The sequence below is a fragment of the Piliocolobus tephrosceles genome, chromosome 17, assembly GCF_002776525.5.
Source record: "Piliocolobus tephrosceles isolate RC106 chromosome 17, ASM277652v3, whole genome shotgun sequence".
NCBI classification, from domain to species: domain Eukaryota; kingdom Metazoa; phylum Chordata; class Mammalia; order Primates; family Cercopithecidae; genus Piliocolobus; species Piliocolobus tephrosceles.
The window spans coordinates 73,383,134-73,403,240 of NC_045450.1; the positions used below are offsets into that span (position 1 = coordinate 73,383,134).

Below are 20,107 nucleotides of genomic sequence, written 5' to 3' on the forward strand. Positions count from 1 at the left end.
CTGGGACTACAGGCGCCCGCCTCGTCGCCCGGCTAGTTTTTTTGTATTTTCTATTAGAGACGGGGTTTCACCGTATTAGCCCGGATGGTCTCGATCTCCTGACCTCGTGATCCGCCCGTCTCGGCCTCCCAAAGTGCTGGGATTACAGGCTTGAGCCACCGCGCCCGGCCGGAAGGGTGGTTCTTAAGCTGGGGTTCAATGGACACATCCTGTGTGATATGGGGGTCCTGAGAGGCAGACATGGTTGTTTTCAGAGCCCCCAGCGAAACTGCCTTTCAGTGCCAGTGCCAGGTGGCTGGCAGGCAGCCCTGTGCTCTTGGGAGATGAAGGGGACGGACATGGTATTTGCCTTGTGCCTTTCCCGGGATATGTCTGTTGCCTGGCACATGGCCCGATGCCTAGTTGTCTGACCTGCAACCAGGAGTCCCTCCAGGAAACTTGCTTACGCTGGCAGACGTCCCAGGGCTCCTGTCTGATTTACGTCCAGGTTATGCCTGCCTGACCATCGCTCTGGTGCTGGGGCCTGCCCTGTGTCCCCCACATGCCTGAGAAAACCCAGCCTGGGCAGCCCCTGGTTCTTCCTTGTGGAAGGTACAAATTCAGTCCCCACCACGATAGGAAACACATACAAAGACTTACTACCCACAGATCCTGGGCAGGGAGGGCACCAGGAGTGGGGAGGGCCATCCTCCACCCCCAGATCCCATGAGGCAGAAGTGAAGGGTCAGGCAGAGGGAAGAAAGGGCATGTGGTAAGGAGCCGTATGCACAGGGAATGGGGAGTGGTCAGTGCAGTTCACAGGCAAATGCCAGAATGGTCTGATTAAAGGAAGTGCAGGGAGCACGGGGAGTCCAGGCTCCTGGGTGGGAGAGATGCCCCTAAGTGCCCATCTCTGGCCACTGGCATGGGCGGTTGAGCGTGGTGTCCTCCTGGTGCCCAGGCTGCAGGCTTGGCCGTGCCACCTGTTAGAACAGTCCTTACCCACACCACCTATAAGACACATGAGACTGCACAAAGCCTCAACACAGGCCGGGGTGGGGAGTGACACAGGCCAGGGGGTGACCAGTGCTGAGGGGCCCTTGGGCATGGGGCAGATGAGGTGAGAATTGAGCCATCAAGCAGTGAGGCAGCGTGCATGTGAGTCTGCAGGCCGCAGGCGTGTTCATGCGTGTGTCTGCGGGCGTATGTGTGTGGGAAGTCGCAGTAGCTGCTCTGAGGTGACATGGAGGCTGGGCATCAGCGGGTAAGTCCCGGGCACCAGGAGAGGGATCTGTGGGGTCCCCAGCATGGTCCTGCAGAGTTGGATACCTGAGCTCGGTTCCAGCTCAGCCGCCTGCTCTCTGCCAGGGTCCTTTGAGCTTCCCACCTGCCGTGGGAGGGAGCTGACACCTTTCTGGCGGCAGGCGGTGGGGAGGCTGTGGGGCCACACTCTGCAGCTGGGGGAAGGAGGGACTCAGGCCACTGAGTGTGTTCTCTCATTGAGCCACAAAGGGAACAACACCTGCCGGGCAAGGGGCTGGGGCCGCATCACGCCTGGGACCCGGATGAGCACTGTCCAGGGCTCCTGCCAACAGGGGTGGGCCTGGGGCAGGGGCACCTGGGTGGGAGACATGGGAGAGGTGGCCCCTGGGGGAGAGGGACTTGGCATCCTTTCCAGACGCAGGCCAGCAGCGGGTTCGACAGGCGTGAAGGTGCTTTCTCTGTGGGCTGCACCCTGGGTTACCACATCAGCAGGGTCCTTGGAGCCCCAGTGCCTCCGGAAATGCCAGGGACAGTATCGACAGTGCACTGACGGATGGCACCATGGATTGAACTGTGCCCCCTAAAAGGTGGTGGGGTTCCCCCACCTCTGGGCATGGGGCCTTATTGAAAATAGAGTCTTTGGCCAGGCGCGGTGGCTCAAGCCTGTAATCCCAGCACTTTGGGAGGCCGAGACGGGCGGATCACGAGGTCAGGAGATCGAGACCACCCTGGCTAACACGGTGAAACCCCGTCTCTACTAAAAATACAAAAAACTAGCCGGGCGAGGTGGCGGGCGCCTGTAGTCCCAGCTACTCGGGAGGCTGAGGCAGGAGAATGGCGTGAACCCGGGAGGCGGAGCTTGCAGTGAGCTGAGATCCGGCCACTGCACTCCAGCCTGGGCGACAGAGCGAGACTCTGTCTCAAAAGAAAATAGAGTCTTCACAGGTGCCACCAAGTCAAGGTCAGGCCATTAGGGTGGGCCCTAATCCAAGGACTGGTGCAGGGGGGAGGGTGACGTGCGGGTGCAGAGGAGTTGCGTGTTGACCACAGGAGCGATGCTCCTGCCAGCCAAGAAGCACCAGGCCGCTGCAGTGGGCCCTGGCCCCTGCCCCTCCCCACCCCCCACAGCACGGCCCATCCACACCTAGGTGCTGGATTTCCTCTTGAGCTGGAGACACTCAGACTCCTGTTGTGTTCGGCACCCCAGGTTGTGGCCCCTTGATGCAGCAGCCCAGGAGACCCACAGTCCGGACCGGGACAAGGCCTTAGGCCCTGGCTCGCCCCTGATTTGAGGGACTTGTGGGAACAGGCCACTGCTGTCCATGCCGACCACACCCCAGTCCCTGCACACCCACAGCAGGTGCACTGAGGGTTCCGAGAAAAGCACTGCGTGGGTGCCACTCCCATTTTCCGGGGCTGGCGCCACAGCCGCTCCTCTCCAGAGGCTCTGGGAAGCTCACATGGCAGACTCTGCAGGGGTTGCACTGGCTCTGGGTTCAGCCTGCCACCCTCTGCTAGAAGAGCCCAAACCGTGGCCAATACCAGGACTGCACATCAGAGGGGCCGGGTCGGCTTCCAGCCAGACTTCTACCTGCCGAGGCCTGAGCTCTGAGTGGGTACCATGTGGAGTCTCCCCTTGCCCTGCAAAAATGTATCTCTGGTGGGCGCGGTGGCCCACGCCTGTCATCCCAGCACTTTGGGAGGCCGAGCCAGGTGGATCGCTTGAGGTCAGGAGTTCAAGACCAGCCTGGCCAACGTGGTGGAACCCCTTCTCTACTCAAGAGACAAAAATTAGCCAGGCGTGATGGCGTGTGCCTGTAATCCCAGCTGCTCGAGAGGCTGAGGCAGGGGAATTGCTTGAACCTGGGAGACTCCTTCTCCAAAGTATCTCTACTTCCGCCCAAAGCCCACTGTTAGAGATGCATTCCTTAGGCTATTTTTGTTAAAGTGCCTTTGACCTTGTGATGCCTTCTGAGTGAATTTAGGCCTCTTTTTCCTACAGTGAGTTGACAGAGCAGCGAATCCTGGGGATGTGGTTATAGAAGGAAGGGCGGCGGAGGCAGCAATACCGGAGACGGCTTTTTCAGGCCACCGCTCGATGGGGCCGGGTCCTCCCGGCTGTTTTGGATTGGGGGAGGCTGACTGTAGCTGAGGGCGTCCTCCCTCCCCACCTTCTTCCTCCCTGCATCACATCCTAGGCAGAGGGTTAGGGGTCTCCCATGGAGGCCTCTGGGGTTTTCCTGGTGGGCTGCCGAGTAGCTTCCCCGGGCTGGGCCACACGGTGGAATATCAGCCCGGTTTGCCTCTTGTTAGCAGGGGAGTTGGGGCAGGTTTTCTGAATATCTCTTTTCATCTAGGAAACAGGAGCAGAGGCTTCTGCCTCCTTCCCTAGGGCCTCAGGAGCCTAAAACCAGGTGGGCCCAAATTAGAGGAATCCTAAGGCACCACCCAGATGCACCCAGAGGATCCTGGGAGGGTGAGGCTGCTGCAGTGGGTGTGCTGGGCCCCCGGGTAGAGCAGCTGCAGCCCCCCGCCCCCTGCGCACACCTGCAGTTCTGGAAAGGCCTGGGCTGAGTCTTGCGAACCACACCCTTCTGCCGCCTTCTCCGAGTGCCCAAAATGCTGTGTGTGGCTCCTGAGACCCAGGTATAAGAATTACTGGCAGTTTCTTGGGGGCCCAGCCTGGGGCCGGGGGATCGCCGTTCCCACCTGACCCCTTTCTCACGGAGAAGTTCCCTGGTCCCTGGGACGTGGAGGCGCTTTCTGGGGAGCAGGGTTCATGCTCCCCACGTTGTTACATAACGTGAAACCAAGGGCGTGCTGCTGCAAGTCTGCGACGGGCCTGGACCCCGCAGGGTAGGAGCCCCAGCTCCTCCAGGGTGAGCCCCATCTGGCTTTGTGCCTTGCCACCAGGCCCTGGTATACTCCAGGGTGGGAGGGAGACCCAGGCTTCTAGGACTCTGCCTAAGAGCAGTGGGTCCACATCCGGGCCGCCATGGCCCATGTGGTGGGAGCGGGCGGCCCTCTGGCTCCAGCTCCATGCACACCCCCAACCCACGACGTGAGGGGCTTTGGCCCACTTTCCTCATGTGGCTGTAGGAGGGGTCCCGGGCTCCCCACTGTCACTGGGACAGCCCCCACGGGTATCAGGGTGCAGACATTTGGCTCTACCCAGGGCTTTGTTAACAAGAAAAATGGAGCAGGGGGTCTTGCTCCGCGCCTGAGGCCTCCTCCCGCTATGGCAGGGTCTGCTGGGCTCCAACAGACCTGAGGTCCCCACTTTGCTGGGGTCCATTCTGAAGTCTTCCCCTGGGCAGACCCTCCCAGACACCAGGTCACCAGAGAGGCGGCCAGGCCCAAGGAAAGCTGAGGCCGCACCTTCACCCAGTCGCTGGCCTGTGGCTCTCAGCTCTCCTGTGGCCTCCATGAGGGGACCTGGAGGGGACAGGCCTGCTCCCTCCAGAATTGTGTGCAGGGACAGGGCGTCCTGAGGAGGGGGTCCTGGGCTTCCTCTGACAGCCCCCTGGGAGTGGCAGCAGTGGGAGGCCTTGGTTCAACCGGGAGGGGCCAGGGTTCTGCTTCCTCAGCGTTCGGAAGTAGCCCAGCGCTTGGGAGTGGGTGCTCGGCGGGGCTGAGAGCTCGGAGGTGGCCCAGCGTTTGGGAGTGGAGGAGGCCAAATGTGGCGGGAATGGCTCCTTGTCCGGGCTCCACTCTGTCCCCTCACTCTGGGCACTGCTGGCTTGTAAGGCTTGTGGCTGTGGTTCGGTCAGGGAGGGAGGGAGGGCAGTCGCGTCGTCTGAGGCCAGCGGGACAAGCACACAGGGACACGCTTCTGCCCCTTCCAGAGGCCACAGTCTGTTAAAACCGCTCCATCCATGGCATGAGCGTCATGGGCCCCCGGGAGTCTTTCTCCTGCCCGCCCTGGGCCCGGTGCCTGCCCCGGCCTTGCTGAGTTCCCAGTGGTCACAGTGCGGTGCCAAGAGGGGGCCTCAGAGCTGAGGGTGACACAGAGCAGGGGGCCTCAGACCGGCCCAAGTCAGGATTTGCCCTCTGAGGTACCTGCCATGGAATTGGGGGCCTGGGGCAGAGCAGAGCAAGGGAGGCCAGGCAGTTCCCAGCCCCAGCCCGTCCATGCCTCCCACAACATGCCAGCTCCTCTCCCTTCCCCGAGGCGGCGAGGAGCCGCTCAGTGACTTGAAGGTGCTTTGTGCTCTCCAGGTGAGGCGCAGAGACTCAGGCGTCACCTCCCTGAGGGCTGCTGTTGAGGCCATGGCCTGCCCAGACAGGGCCCAGAGCTGTCTCCAGGCTTCCTGGGCACCCAGGGTCATGCCCTCATGACTGCTCCGTGTCACTCTCCGGTCAGACGCGGAGCAGGCTTGGACGTGGAGAGCTGCCCCCATCGCCGCTCCTGCTGGGAGGTGGGTGGCGGGTGGGCTGCCCAAGGGGTGAGACAGGCTTGGCCAGTGGCCAGGTGGTGAACACATGGCCGCGACTCTCGGCCTCACTGGGCACCAGTCAGAGGCCCACGTGGCTCCAGGGGACACTGTGTCTCAAGCCTCCTCCTGGAAGGCCACAGGGAAGGGCAGGCTGGCAGGTGGCTCTGCTGTGCCCTGGAGTTTGGTGCTGCCTGGTGAGGGCCTCCCAGACACAGGATCATGTCATCAGGGGTCGAAGAGTAGCGGGAAGGGGAGGTGGGGACTCCAGTGGCCCTTGGCGAGGGCAATCGGAAGTCAGCCCTGCTCCCTAGGGGGTAAGCGTCTCCTCTCAAGTGACAACTGGTGGAGGCTCCTGTGTGTCCGGCCCAAGCTGTGGCCTTCAGGGTGAGGACAGCCACCTCCCCTGCAAGTAAATAATCCAGAACAGAGCCTGGAAACACTCCTTAACTGAGAGGGGGAGGGAGAAGGCAGGAAACAGTGACTGGTCTATGATGGCCACAGCCGCCCTGGGGCTGGCGAGCAGGTAATCCTTGTTGGCCTGAGGCCCTGGGAGACTGGAGAACAGGGGATCCCATGGCCCCGACAGTGACCCCTCAGAGAGCTACAGGCAGTTGGCGTAACCCTCAGTATGCTCAGAAGCCAATCCAGGGGTCGCTGAGGTGGTGCACACCTGTGGTCCCAGTGACACAGGAGGTCAAGGCGAGTGGATCACTTGAGCCCAGGAGACAGAGGCTGTGGTGAGCCGCAGCACTGCACTCCAGCCTGGGCATCAGAGAGTGACCCCACCTCTAAGGAAAAGAAAGTCAGCCTAGGGGTCCGAACCCCAGCAGCCCTGCGGGTGCAGGAACCGGGTGGTCCTCTCAGAGGGAGGAGGGCCCAGTGCCGATGTCTAAATGGCTCTGTGGGACCCTCCGTGGCTGAGTGAGGCTCGGGCCCAGGGCACACACGGGCTGCAGGCTGCACCCCCAGCATGAGCGGCCTAGGGAGGACACAGCCGACCTCCAACACAGACACAGCTGGTGATTCCACACCGTGGAGCATAAAACCCAGTCGAGGCTGCTAGAGATGCTCTGAGATGTTTTATTTAAACTTTTTTTTAAAAAAAAGACAGCAATAATTAATGCCAAGAACAGAAAAGAGTGTTGACGCGTTGCTCAGCCCGCCAAGCGGGTCCCTGCCCAGGCCAAGCTCTGCCACCGCTGGGTGCCGTCCCCTCCCGCAGCGGGCACAGTCAGCTTTGAAGGTGACAGGGGGCCAAGGCCAGGACTCTGGGTGGAGGAGGCCCCTGCTCTGCCGGCCCTGCCTCTGCTGGGAGCGGCCACAGCCTGTGGCCGGGGTGCTGGGATTTCTTCCTAGTCATCAAAGAGAAACGCACAAACCTCAAGGACCCAGACACACAGTGAGTGGCGCAGGGCAGATGCCACGGCTCGCCTGAGCTCCGGCAGCTGCCCCACTGCTCCTTCCCTCAATCCCCCAATGCTTGTTTTGATTGTTTTTTTTAAAAATATAATTTTGTAAATGTTCCATAAAAATACTATTATTCCTAGTCAAACACACATATTGCAATATGAAGAGTAACTGCTCTGTCTTTGCTCTATAAAACGTGAAAAGATTATCACACTGGATCATATAGAAAAGATGCCAGGATTCCTAAGTATCACAAAAGCCAGTACCAAATGCGCAAGGTGGAAGCGGGGTCGGGCTGGGCAGGGCGGCAGCCTGGGTTCCTCCCAGCTCGACTGTGGAGCATGGCTCGCGCCGCCGGTCCCTTCTTCCCACGAGAGGGCATCATGGCTTTGAAGAGACAGCGGCGGCTCTAGGTCCCAGTGGCCAGCCCTGCCCAAGGAGGCCGCCTGCTCGGCCAGAAGCACCGAAGAACCCAGCGACGCCGGTGGGACCAGGCGGTCCTGCTCTGGCGGCCTCAGCGGCTGGTCCATCTTCAGGCCCGGAGGCTTGGCCCCGGCTCCCCTCCTGCGCAGGTGCAGGCTCTTCCTGGTCCGGTGGGGCGTGCTCCCGAGCAGGTGCCAGGTGCGACACGGAGCCCAGGCCTGTCCCTCAAGCGGGGACATCCCTGACCCCAGATGCGGGCGGGTGGCTGCACTTCCCTTCAGTTCTCTGAGAGAGACAGGGCCAGGGCGGCCTGGAAGGCGGCCTCCTCATCAATGCTGTAGTCCTGGAAACAGGAAGGAGAGACGCACCGGGCTTGAGGGGGACAGGAAGGAGAGGTCCCCTCGGCCCATTACCCACACAGCCGTGTCCACCCTTCCTGCCTCCCTCCAGCAGGACACAGGAAGGACCCAGCTCTGTAGTTCCCACGGGCACGGGGCCTGCGCAGTCCTCCCGGGGGTGAGAAGGTGCCGACTAGAAGGTGTGACCATCACCCGCTGGGGGGCACTCGGGCAGCTGCTGGTTCAGCTCGGACTCTAAGCCCTGGGGCTTCTGGGGTGAGCAGGCCGGCCAGGGTTCCCTGACCTCTAACAATTTCCATTCTCAGGCAGGTGGAGCGTGGGTCCTGGACGGCTGGCGGGGGGAGTGACAGCCATCGCCAGAACTGTTAGCCAGGGCCAGGGATGAACAGGGCTGGGCAGGGTAGGGACGGCACCAGGAGTAAAGAGTTTGTGCGAGTATCTGCAGGCCTGGGGGCCAGGTGCGTGCCTGACCTGCGGCGGGTGGGAAAAGGAGACAGGGCTGGAGTGTTCAGTGTTGATGAAAGTCCTTCCAGCTCTCTCCAGAAAGCTTCCAGAAGGAAGCCTGGCTCACCCTCGAGGGGTTCTGTGGGGTGGACAGGCAGGGACCTGCCCTGTGTGGTCCACATCCCCGAGAGGCCCGGGCACCCTCTAGTGGCCACTCGAAGTCAGCTGCCATCACTCCCCATCTGCAGGCAGCCCCCACAGAACCTGGGGGAATGTGGTCACCTGAAACGAGGCTTCTGTTTCTGGCTTCCTCTGAACCCTGCGGACCCTAAGGCTGGCGAGGGGCCCGAGCAGGAGGAGGGTGGATGAGGAGGAGGGCGGATGAGGAGGTGGGGGAGGACAGTGCCGCTGGGACGCCTACCACAAACGTGTCATAGGAGAACTTGTGTCGGTGAAGCAGGTGCTGCAGGAAGTTGGCACTCTTGTAGCTGGGGTCCCCCCAGGGCATTGCTGAGCAGATGGGGCACACCTGGAACGGGCACTGGGGTCAAGCCGAGCTGGACCGGGGAGAGGCGCGGTGGCCGCAGTGGGACTGGGGGACCTCCCCTGAGCCCCGTCAGTGCTGCCTCAGCCTGGGAAGGCACCCCAGACCTGGAGGCGTGTGCCCCGGTGACAAGTGAGTTATTCAGTGCGCGTCACCCTGAAGGACTTATGGACACTCCCTGCTTTCCAGCAGGTGCTGCTGGGGCAGCCAAGTCCCCACCCTGGGTCCCAGGAGACTCTGTGGCCTGGGCACCCCTGGACTCGCTGGGAGCAGGCTCCTGGGCCTTGCACTGTCCCCCACAGGCCTCCCCTAGAGCAGGCGTCTCTTGGGGCAGGCACTGCTTACCACGCGGTTGGGGTCGCTGCGGTGGCTTTCCACACAGTGCTTCACCAGCTCCTGCTGGTCCAGGTTGCGGGCGCCGCAGTACGGGCAGGCGAAGGTGGACCTGTTGGGGATGTTGCTGGCAGGGCAGGGGTAGAGTGAGTGGCGTGGCTAGGGGTCTAGGGGCCCTGCCTCCCCACTTCTCTCAAACACACCCCAGGCCTGCCCTCTGTAGGCTGCAGGAGTGTGGCAATGGCTGGTGCCCCCTGTGCCTCTGCACACCATGGCCTCCTGAGGACACACCCAGGACCCTCGTCCACCCCACACAACCAGGCCAGCCAAATGGCAGAGACGCTGCTGGTGCTGCCCTGGGAGGAACCGTCTCCCGGCCCATCCAACTGCTGGGAGGTGATGTGTGGGCCTGGCCTGTGCCCTCCTCTTGCTCCCCACACCTTAGGTGTCCCTACCTCAGGGGGCCTGGTGGGTATGCCAGGGAGGGCAGCACAGGTGCCTTCCTGCAGGGTGGCAAAGAAGGTCCACTTCCCCAGAGTAGACCCGGCCCCGGGTGACTCCCCAAGCCTCTCTGGGATGGGGCACTGCACTTGCTCCCAGAACGAGGAACCCGCTGAGGACAGTTCCTCTCCCCTGTACTGCAGGGCGCCTACCTGGGGATAGGCTGGGATGTGGGCACCACGGGGACGAACTTGGGGCAGTTGGCCATCTGCTCCTGGACCTTTAGGCAGGACGAAATGTGGACTCTCATCTTTGCCAGGGTCACCTAGGAGACAGGGCAGGGAGGGCAAGGCGGTCCTGAGAATCTGGAAGGGCCGTCCTGGGGAGGCCGAGACCTCAGGTGTCCAGGACCAGAGAACTGTAAGCAAGTGTCTGTGTCGCCAGCAGCAGAGGGATCTGGTCCCTTCTGCTGCTAAAACAATCACAGGCACTGGGCAGCCACCACTCCATGGCCAAAAGCAAATCACTGCAGGATGATGTGGCCGAGGGCAGAAACCCGGCTGGAGAAGGGTGGTGGGAAACAGGTAAGGACACCTCTGGCACCCACGGGGGTTCAAATACTTGCTCCAGAAAAAGGAAGAGGCCAAGTGGAGGCCACTCAGAAACGCCCCAGGCTGGGGACAGATGCTCCGTGGGACTGAGGGGCAAGCTGGGGATGCTTCCCTGGGGGCAGGGCGCCATCCGCCACCCACAGCACACCCGCTGTCCAGGGCAATAGGTCACAAGACCGCAGGTGCCTGAGATCCTCCTGGACACAAGCCTAGCACCCAGCTCTGCCCAGGGCTGCTGCTGGGAGACGGTCGCCTCTGAAGACACAGATCAGAGAACCGTGCCGCTGTGGTGTGGGGGAGGCGCTCTGCATGTGACCCATTCTGATCCTTTCTGTCTGCCCAGGAGAGAGGAACTCTGAGCATGGGAGAGACGGGAGGTGGCCAAGCACCCGAGGCCGCAGCCTGCTCGGCCGCACCACTCTGCAGTCCAGGGCGGCCCCCGGGCATCGGGACCTTTGACCTCGAGGACAAACCACCGAGGAGCCCCGCAGCAGAGTGAGCGCCTCATAGAACTTAGTAACCCGAGATGTGGCGATGCCGGAAATGCAAATGCAAAATCAGTTCTAGCTGCTCAGTCCTCCAGAAGCCACTGAAAGAAACGGCATTGGCTGGGCCCTCTCCACCCTGAAGTGGATGTACCGGGGAGGGCCATGGGGCGCGGGCCAGGCTCCAGGACAGGATGGAGATGGGGGCCAACAAGGCCTATGACAAGCTGCAGGCCCTTAGGCTGCTCTGATGTGGGCGTGTCAGCGCCCATCAGCCCGCTCTGGCACTCCTGGCAGCTGGAGGGTGCTCAGTCCTTAGATGTCCTTGACTCTGCCTGTGGCCCTCGTGACCTTGGAGTCCCCAGCGCCGTCCCCAGTATCGCTGGCAGGGGAAGGCTGCATTGGGAAGGTTTCAGTTCAGGCCCCTGGTCCCTACACTGGCCACAACCCACATGGGTTCCCCTGGCCTGGGCTAGGTGGCTCTGACAGTGCTGCCCTCATCGGGCTGGCCCCCTCAGCTGTCACCACGGGAAGTGAGAGATGAAAACGGGAGGGGAGGGGAGGGGAGGGAGGCGCCGGGGCCGGCTTCCTGGTGCAGAAGCAGAGGCTGCAATTACTCAACAGGAAAGAGAGATGGCCCCGGCCCCCGCCCTCTGCGGAACCCGTGGGCTGAGGCTGCCCATCAAGTGACCCCCGGCTCCAGGACGGCCCGAGCAGGCGGGTACCTTTTTGTTGCAGCCTCGACAGGGCGCTTTGTAGGATGAGAGCTGCTTCTCCACGTGGGTGGCCTTGTCCACCTTCTTGGGGTCGAAGGGCAGGCGGCAGAGTGGGCACAGTGGGGATGGCACCTGCAGGCAGGGCTGGAGGCACTCCCCGCAGAACCTGCAGGGCACAGGGGCCTGAGTGCCAGCCCGCCGCTCGGGTCTCCCGAACTGCACTGCAGGCCTCTCTCGGGGCCCTTCTTAGGACCCAGCATTTGTGGGGTCCACAGGGGCAGCTCCCCCTACTGCTATCGCCGTCTCTGGAGATGGTCACTCCTATGTCCAAGGCCCACCAGCTGGATGGGCCCCATCTGGCTAAAGGGTGGCCCCGGTCCCTCCTGACAGTAAAGCCCTGTGGTTTTCTGGCTAGGGGCAGAGCCGCAGCTATGGCTGTCCCCACACGTGGGCCAGAGGAGCTCCCATAGGCAGGAGCCTCCCACTCGGCCTACCAGGTTCACCCTCACATGGCAACTACAACGGGGTGGGCTGTGGGGCACAGGGACAGCCCGGGAACTCTGGAAACTCTCCCAGTTCCACACTCTGGAGGATAAAACCTCAAACAACCGTGGGAAAGGAAACTGCCAGGCCCCAGGGGCTCCAGACGCATTCAGGGAAGGGACAAAGCCAGCCAAGTGGCAGCACAGCCTGAGGCTGGGTGGCAGGCACCAGGCTTGGGACAGCTTCGCAGGCAGGAGGGGGTCCTGCTCCATCTAGGTGGAGGCTCGGGTCCTGGGCACCGTTGGGGCACCTGAGGCTCCCACGGGCCCTGGCTCTTGGCACTGCCCCTGGAGACACCACATCATGAGGACAGACTGAGAGTCCCGCAGCCCCGTGTGCACTCCAGGCTCCGGCAGCAGGCGCTTCCTTGGGCTCACACACCCTCCTGCTGGTATCTACAACAGCCTCCCACTCTGCAGATGCACACACCCCTTGGAGGGGAGCACCACCAGCCAACGGGAGCACCACCAGCCAACGGGAGCACCAGGCGCGAGAGCCTCCAGCGCAAGCACAGAGAAGGAGCTTAATACCAGGGCAGCCATATCCGGCCTCATGGGGAGCACTGTGGGGACAGCTGAGCTGCAGCAAGGAGCTGGAACTGAGGCGGAACCCCTCAGCCTCAGGAAGGCTGCAGGACCAGGGGCGTGCAGGGCTGGTGCAGGAGCCCCACTGGACAGAGGGGCTGTGGGCAGGCCCTGAGTTCACAAACGACTCAGTTGAATTCAGGGCCAGAGTCCTCTTTGTTGTCAAGAGATTTCCACATCCCTCTCGAGAAAAGGCCCTTCCTGCAAGGAGGAAGGCTGAGGGCCTCAGGCAAAGGCGGCCAAGTGGGCATCTTAAGTCCCTCCTGCTGCCCCCCAGGCCCTCTTTCCCACCACTGGATTCGCACACATTAAACTTCGTGTGAGAGAAAGCGGGACTCCGCTTGAGACCTGTCAGAAAGTGAACAAGCCTTTTCCTGCAAAGGGGTGGCTCACTTTACCCACCTTACCCAAGGCCTCACCAGGCGCCCCGGCAGGTCTGCGGAGGAGACACCGCACCGGGCGCCCCGGCAGGTCTGCGGAGGAGACACTGCACCGGGCGCCCCGGCAGGTCTGCGGAGGAGACGCCCTCACCAGGTGCCCCAGCAGGTATTTCCAGGGTCATCCCTGGCACTGACCCCTGGATTCCAGCCAGGGGCGCCACGTACTTCGCCCGATCACGGTAGGAAGGTGCTGGTAAGATGGACCACAGGGGAGGCCTCAGGGAGACCCCCATACTCCGGCACTCATGGCAGGGAGAAGTGTAAACAGCCCAGGTGCCCGTCGGTAAACGCATGAAGAGAGAAGTGTGGCATGCACACGCATGGAAAGGGCGTTCGGCTGGGAAGAGGCGCCACGCACCGGGAGGCCTGGAAAACAGTGCCGGGCAGGCAGCGAGCACGGCCCGCCTGTGTCGTAGGGGTCCACTCACACTCAACGTCCAGCAGAGACAAACCCAGCAGCCAGAAAGCAGAGGAGCGGTTGGCAGGCGAGGGGGACGGCCCTGGGTTTCTTTCTGGGGTGGTAAGAATCTTCTAGAATTGCGTTGATTGTTGCATAACTGCAAACACACTGGAAATGACTGGATGGTGCACCTCCCAAGTGAACCCTGAGCTGCCAGAGACCGGGGAAGTCTCGGCTCCACAGCACGGCCACGGGCTGAGGGGAAGGAAAAGGGTCCCGGGCAGAGCTTGGGAAGACGGGAAAGGTGCCCAGAAGGTTGGCTGGGAGGAAGCCAGCCCGGCCAGCAGGGCAGCTGGGCCCGAGGAGCAGGAGGCAGAACCAGGCACCCGCAGGGTGGATGCTCTATCAGCCTAGTTTCCAGTGACGGCCAGCCTGGTGTTGAGAGAGCCAGCGGCCGGGAGCGGTGCCCGCCTCCCCCACAGGAAGTTCCTGTCTGCGCCCACCCAGGGGCTTGTGCTGAGCAGCTTCTCAGCTGAAGGAAGTGGCTGAGGGCGATGGGTGTGGGGGCGTCAACAGCCTTGCAAAGGGAGAGGCGATCACGCACTGGCCCTCCCAGCAGGCCCCCGGGACTGCTGATGTGTCTCCTACACTGGCCGCTGCGTGAGCTGAAGAGCCAGGATGGCCTGTGCTTCAGGGATGTGCCTGGCTGGCAGGCCGGCACCCTCAGCAAGCCCCACAGCTGTCTTGCACGGGTGGAGGCTGCTCTCACAGCCCTTCCAGACAGGTTCGTGACCATGCGTGTCCTGGCCCACAGGCTTCTGGTTACAGAGGTGGCTCACAGCTAGGACTGTCCCCTGAATGACAACAGCTCCTGCTGGGCCCCAGGGGGCCTCCTGCCCGAGGGCTAAGCAGGGTGCATGCCCCCACACTGGGATACTCTTGCCATAAGAGATCTACCCTGGAGGAGGAAGCTGCTCTGGGGGGCTTGCGGAGGGGACGGAACCAGACCAACAACAAACTTCCGAAGAGAACCCGAAGAGCCTTGAAACTTTCTGTGGTCATTTGCATGCATGCCTTAGCAACACCAACAAGAAACAAAGTTAGAAGCAGAGAGAGAACAGCCAGAAAACAAAAGCCAGCAGGAAAAGTCGGGGAGAAAAATCTTTGAAAGGCAAAGGCTATGTGAAAAACTCTCGCAGTGAGACTAGGAAGGTTATCAAATTCTACCAAGAGAAGCGTGGGGGAGGGGAGTTTGTAGGAAAGATGCTCCACAATTCCATGTAGTTCTGGATTCTGTGTTACGGAAACCACATTTTAGGAAAAGACATATTAGAAAAGGGCAAATACCAATTTGTGCAGGCTAGGAAAGTGGAGGTGCCGTGGGCAGCCACAGCAGGGGGAAGGTGTCGACACCCAAAGCCTATGGGAGGCTTTTCTAAAACGAGGCCTAAGTCAAGCCTCAGCGCTCAGTAACAGATGAGAAGGTGCAGAACGCACCTTCAAACACCCGGTACTACCTGCTCCCAAGAAGGAAGTCCCACCAGGCGCGGTGGCTCACGCCTGTCATCCCAGCACTTTGGGAGGCCGAGGCGGGCAGGTCACCAGAGGTTAAGAGTTCAAGACCAGCCTGGCCAACATGGTGAAACCCTGTGTCTACTAAAAATACAACAATTAGCCAGGCATGGTGGCAGGTGCCTGTAATCCCAGCTACTCAGGAGGCTGCGGCAGAAGGATCACTTGAACGCAGGAGGTGGAGGTTGTGGTGAGCCAAGATGGCGCCACTGCACTCCAGCCTGGGTGACAAGGGCAAGACTCTGTCTCAAAAAGCCCGTTTAGAGGCTGCCCCACCAAAATGTCACAGCTAAGTGAGATGGAGGAGCAGGGGCAGAGCCTTTAGCAGCCTCACAAGAGAAATAGGTAGAGCTGTCCCAGCGTGGGCAGGCGCCTGTGCCGCCTGACACAGGTAATGAAGGCAGCTCTGCATCCTGACACTGGCCCAGCCACCTCCGTGGGTGACCAGCGCACACCCACCTAGCAGTCCCAGCTCCCTCTGTACCAGGAACCTCTGAAGTCAGCTGCCTTTGCTTGCAAAATGTTCTAGAGCCTCCTACCAGCCTGGGTGCACCCCCCTCCACTCCACCACCTCAGCAGCTTGGATGACTGCGGGGAAGCCCTCCTGCTCTCTCTCTACCCTGCCACTGCTAATTGTGCTCAAGAGCTGTATTATTCAGCACTTAGGAGAGAGCAGACACTCTGATCTCGGCTTCCTCCCAACGGGGCTGGCAGTTTCAGAATACTTGAACACAGCTCCCCACCAGGAGAGCCACGTCCTCGAGTTTCTGTTCCTGAAACACCCTGGAGGAGCCGGCTGTGAGCCCTGGTGCAGCTGGAAACCCCAGCAAGGTGGTCAGGGTCTGCTCCTCTGTGGACAAGCCTGCCTGGCTACTCAGTGATCGGTGTGACCCAAGTTCTCCTTCAAACAAAACATAAGAACATCAGACTCCAAACAAGCCCCTCTAAACTTTAGGGAACTCCTTTCCTCTGTAGTCAAAACAGGCAGACAGCGGGTCCGAACAAGAGTTGGTAGCAAAAGCCACAAGTCATTTATTTACAGCTGCCCATTCCAGCCCCACAAGCCCAAATCCACCACCACTAGCGGAGCGGTGGTACCTGCTGCCCTCTGAGTACCCGAGCGCCCGCCGCAGCCCCCGGGGACCCCGGGGTTGGGCAGGGCCGCAGGTCGCCCCGTGAACCGAAGAAGCAGTCGGACCCGGCGCCTGCGGCTGGCGCGAAGGAGGTTGGGCGGAGGGTGAATGCGCCGTGAAGGGCAGCGGCAGCGCCGCACAGGGGAACCCGGACCCCACGCGCCCCGAGGCCCCGCGCGCCCAGTTCGGGGCTGCACCGCGACGGCCGCCGGCCTCGTGACCCCTCCCGCGGCGGGGCACGGCCCCCTCCCCGCGGCCCCCGGGCGGGCGCGCTCACGTGTGGCCGCAGCTGCCGATGGCCACGGGCCGGTGATAGACCTCCAGGCAGATGGGGCAGGTGTACTGCGCCTCCAGGCCGCTGTCGCCGCCCGCCGGCCCGGCCGGTGGCTGCCGCTGCTGAGCCGAGGCCACCAGGCTGCGGAACATCGCCATCCCGGGGCCAGGCCCGCGCCGCCCGCCTCCCGCTGTCCTGGCCCGGCCCGGCCCGCTCGTCACGGTCGCTACTGCGCCGCGCTGACGTCATCGGAGGGCGCCGCCCCCAGCCGCGCTTCGCGGCCGTCACGGCGCCGCGCTGGCGTCATCAGGGCGCGCCCTCGCGCTGTTGCCACCGCAGTCTGCGACGGGATTCGGCGTGTCCATGTGTCAGGTGGGCGAGGACTACGGGGAGCCGGCGCCTGGGGAGCCCTCCCCGGCGCCACGGCCTAGGTAAGAGCTGGCAGCCGGACCCGCCAGGCCGCCCCTCGCCTTCCCGCCGCACTCCTGCTCCGAAGGGTCCCGGCTGGGCTTTGCCGTTGCTTCGGGAAGCCCCGCGTGGAGGGCGGGACCTGGCTCCCTAGCACTTGGGGAATGCCTGTCAAGCGGTGAGGAGCACCTAGAAGGGGGCTTACTCCTCTGGTTCGCACCCCTCATCCTGACAGCCACGGGGGGCGGCTCTGCCGCTGACAGTGCTGTCCTTATTCGGAGAGAACTGGTTCCGTGAAGCTGTGGCTCCTCCCCGTGTCAGACTTGGGAGACTGAAAAGCGGTCTTTATGTGCCCCCTGAGCCGGCTTTTCTAGGCTAAACATCCCCTTAGAGCCTTTGTTTTCCTTGAAGTTTGGACAAAACACAAGCGTGGGTTTTTGTGTGTTCCGAGGTGCCTTCCTCTGACCCAGCTCAGGGTGAGAAACAGGAGCTGTCTCCCCAAAGCCCACTAGGAGTGGGGGAGATGTGATCTGTGTTCCTCTCTTCTCCCCTCTCCCATCTCCAAAGCCGTGAGCAGAAGTGTGTGAAGTGCAAGGAAGCCCAACCCGTTGTGGTGATACGAGCCGGAGATGCCTTCTGCAGGTGAGGTCTGGAGGTGGCTGAGACCCTGGGAAACGTGGCCTCGCTGAACAGACAGGATAGCCCCAACTTGTGAGGCTTTATTTCTTCCTTTTAAAAACATTTACTTTATGCCTGCTTCTGATGTGGCTCCCTGTGCCCTTGGTGTTGAAGTGGAGGCGAAAGCGTTGGTTTACTGCTTGGGAAACAATTTCCCATGATCTAGCCACAGATCCGCTGATGAGGTTTCTGATGGAGCTTATGGGGACGGTTGGAAGTGGGGCTGTGATGTCTAGATTGGAATCAGGTGTAGGAGGAGTGGGCATTTGGGGGCAGCTGGAGTACATCTAGGGGCGGATGGTCTGGGTGAAAGTTTTTCATCTGATGTGAGATGCTTGTTTCACCTGTGGTGGGACAGAGGCTTGGAAGACCTCCAGCTTCCCCCCAGGCGCTTGTTGTGTCTTTCTTGGCTTGTAGCCATTGTATTGTTCGGTTGTTTCCACTAGACTCATAGCTCCCTGAAGGGAGGACCAGGTCTCTCTCCATTTAGCCCTCTTAATTCCCTGGTTTTGTGTGTGTGTTTGTTTGTTTGTTTGAGATGGAGGCTCGCTCTGTCGCCCAGGCTGGAGTGCAGTGGTGCGATCTCAGCTCACTGCAACCTCTGCCTCCCGGATTCAAGTGATTCTCCTGCCTCAGCCTCCCGAGTACCTGGGATGACAGATGCCTGCCACCATGCCCGGCTAATTGTTTTTGTATTTTTAGTAGAGACGGGTTTTCACCATGTTGGCCAGGCTGGTTTTGAACTCCTGACCTCAAGTGATCCGCCTGCCTCGGCCTCCCACAGTGCTGGCATTACAGGCGTGAGCCACCACACCTGGCCAAGGTAGGTACTTCTTTAACCACCCAGGAGCACCTGAAATTGCCAAGCACACCAGGCTGCCGGGAGAATTCACTGAGGAGAGGCTGCTGTGGCTGCATGCTAGGCCCCTGTGGCCAGCAGGGCTACTGCTGAGGCCAGAGCTTTTGCTCTGCTGTGCTTGCTGGTCCTAAGGAACAGTGGAGAGCCGGCACCCCAGGGGAAGGTCTTAGGAGTCTATGTCGAGCTGGGCTCCCCAGGGATCATTCAGATCAGCACGTGGGAGAAACCTTGGCCTTCCCTGACCCACAGGGGACGGTGCGGTTTCAGGAGCCCAGACGCAGCATGTCCCCATGGACCCACCATGCTTGAATCCCAGCTGGTGGTGTAGGGCGCGCAGGCTCTCCTGGCCCACAGTGAGGAGGTGAAGCCCAGCACCCGTGTCTCCTTGTGTGAGACTCCCCATGCCCAAAGCTCTGTCCTGGGGTCACTTCCCATGTTCCAGCCTTGACACTTGCCAGTTACCTGCAGTCCTTCGCCTGGCATCTTGCTGTTAAACACAGACTTGCTTTACTGTCTGTAAAGGAACCACAGGGGTATCATTTGGCCTCGTGGATGTGGTACCCATTCAACATGGGGAGGGACTGCTGTGGACGTCAGTGTGTCTGACAGGAAGGGACTGGGAGCCCCAGGTGCAGGTGACTCTTGCAGTGGCAGTGCCTGCTCTGTACCGGGTGCTGCTCTTCACCCTGCCTGCCAGGATTGCAGGGAGCTTTAAAATGTCGATTCCAGGCTGGGCGCGGTGGCTCAAGCCTGTAATCCCAGCACTTTGGGAGGCCGAGACGGGCGGATCACAAGGTCAGGAGATCGAGACCATCCTGGCTAACACGGTGAAACCCCGTCTCTACCAAAAATACAAAAAACTAGCCGGGCGAGGTGGCGGGCGCCTGTAGTCCCAGCTACTCGGGAGGCTGAGGCAGGAGAATGGCGTGAACCCGGGAGGCGGAGCTTGCAGTGAGCTGAGATCCGGCCACTGCACTCCAGTCCGGGCGACAGAGCGAGACGCCGTCTCAAAAATAAATAAATAAAATAAAATAAAATAAAATGTCGATTCCTAGGCCTCACCCCTAGACGTTTTGACTTAATTGGTTTATGTGATTCTAATGTATAGCCAGGGCCAAGAACCTCTGACCTAGTGAGCCAGAGTCAGATGTTTGGAAAGTTTATTATGAACAAAGATTATAGCTGGGTGGCCGAGCGTGGTGGCTCGTGCCTGTAATCCCAGCACTTTGGGAGACCGAGGAGGGCGGATCACGAGGTCAGGTGATCGAGACCATCCTGGCTAACATGGTGAAACCCCGTCTCTACTAAATATACAAAAAATTAGCCGGGCAAGGTGGCAGGCGCCTGTAGTCCCAGCTATTCGGGAGGCTGAGGCAGGAGAATGGCGTGAACCTGGGCGGTGGAGCTTGCAGTGAGCTGAGATCGCGCCACTGCACTCCAGCCTGGGCGACAGAACAAGACTCCGTCTCAAAAAAAAAAAAAAAGATTACAGCTGGGCACAGTGGCTCATACCTGTAATCTCAGCACTTTGGGAGGCCCAGGCAGGAGGATCACTTAAGGCCAGGAGTTCGAGACCAGTCTGGGCAACATGATGAGACCTTGTCTCTACAAAAAATACAAAAATTAGCCAGGCATGGTGGCATGTCCCTGTAACCTGTAGTCCTATCTACCTGGGTGGCCGAGGCAGAAGGATCACATGAATACAGGAGTTTGAGGTTGCAGTGAGCTGTGACTGTGCCATTGCACTCCAGCCTGGGTGACAGATCAAGACCCTC

At 61.0% G+C, this 20,107-nt stretch overlaps 2 protein-coding genes across 7 annotated transcripts in view; one reads left to right on the top strand and one right to left on the bottom strand.

Moving 5' to 3' along the window:
* Nucleotides 1-6,740: 6,740 nt before the first annotated feature.
* On the bottom strand, nt 6,741-16,641 carry RNF166 (ring finger protein 166). 2 transcript variants are annotated; one of them, XM_023228948.2, is made up of 6 exons: nt 16,391-16,641; nt 11,451-11,607; nt 9,842-9,954; nt 9,201-9,315; nt 8,733-8,840; nt 6,741-7,851 (listed from the first exon to the last, which is right to left on the bottom strand). In XM_023228948.2, the coding sequence occupies exons 1-6, from the start codon at nt 16,543-16,545 to the stop codon at nt 7,786-7,788; spliced, it is 714 nt and encodes a 237-aa protein (XP_023084716.1). In that variant the 5' UTR covers nt 16,546-16,641; the 3' UTR covers nt 6,741-7,785. The 2 variants fall into 2 exon arrangements, with proteins under 2 accessions (XP_023084716.1, XP_023084717.1); XM_023228949.2 differs by lacking the exon at nt 11,451-11,607 and having other exon boundaries at nt 16,391-16,585.
* Nucleotides 16,642-16,694: 53 nt separating this feature from the next.
* Nucleotides 16,695-20,107, top strand: part of CTU2 (cytosolic thiouridylase subunit 2) — a 9,600-nt gene continuing 6,187 nt past the window's right edge. For 3 of the 5 annotated variants that reach the window (XR_003306748.1, XM_026447368.1, XM_026447369.1), the window contains exons 1-2: nt 16,695-16,818; nt 17,363-17,437. Coding sequence is in view for 3 of the 5 variants with exons in the window: in XM_026447368.1 (XP_026303153.1) it covers nt 16,751-16,818; nt 17,363-17,437 (143 nt within the window). In the remaining 2 variants the exon portion in view is untranslated. Of the gene's footprint in view, nt 16,819-17,362; nt 17,507-20,107 lie in introns of those variants that run through there. The other 2 variants (XM_026447370.1, XM_026447371.1) reach the window with 2 other exon arrangements.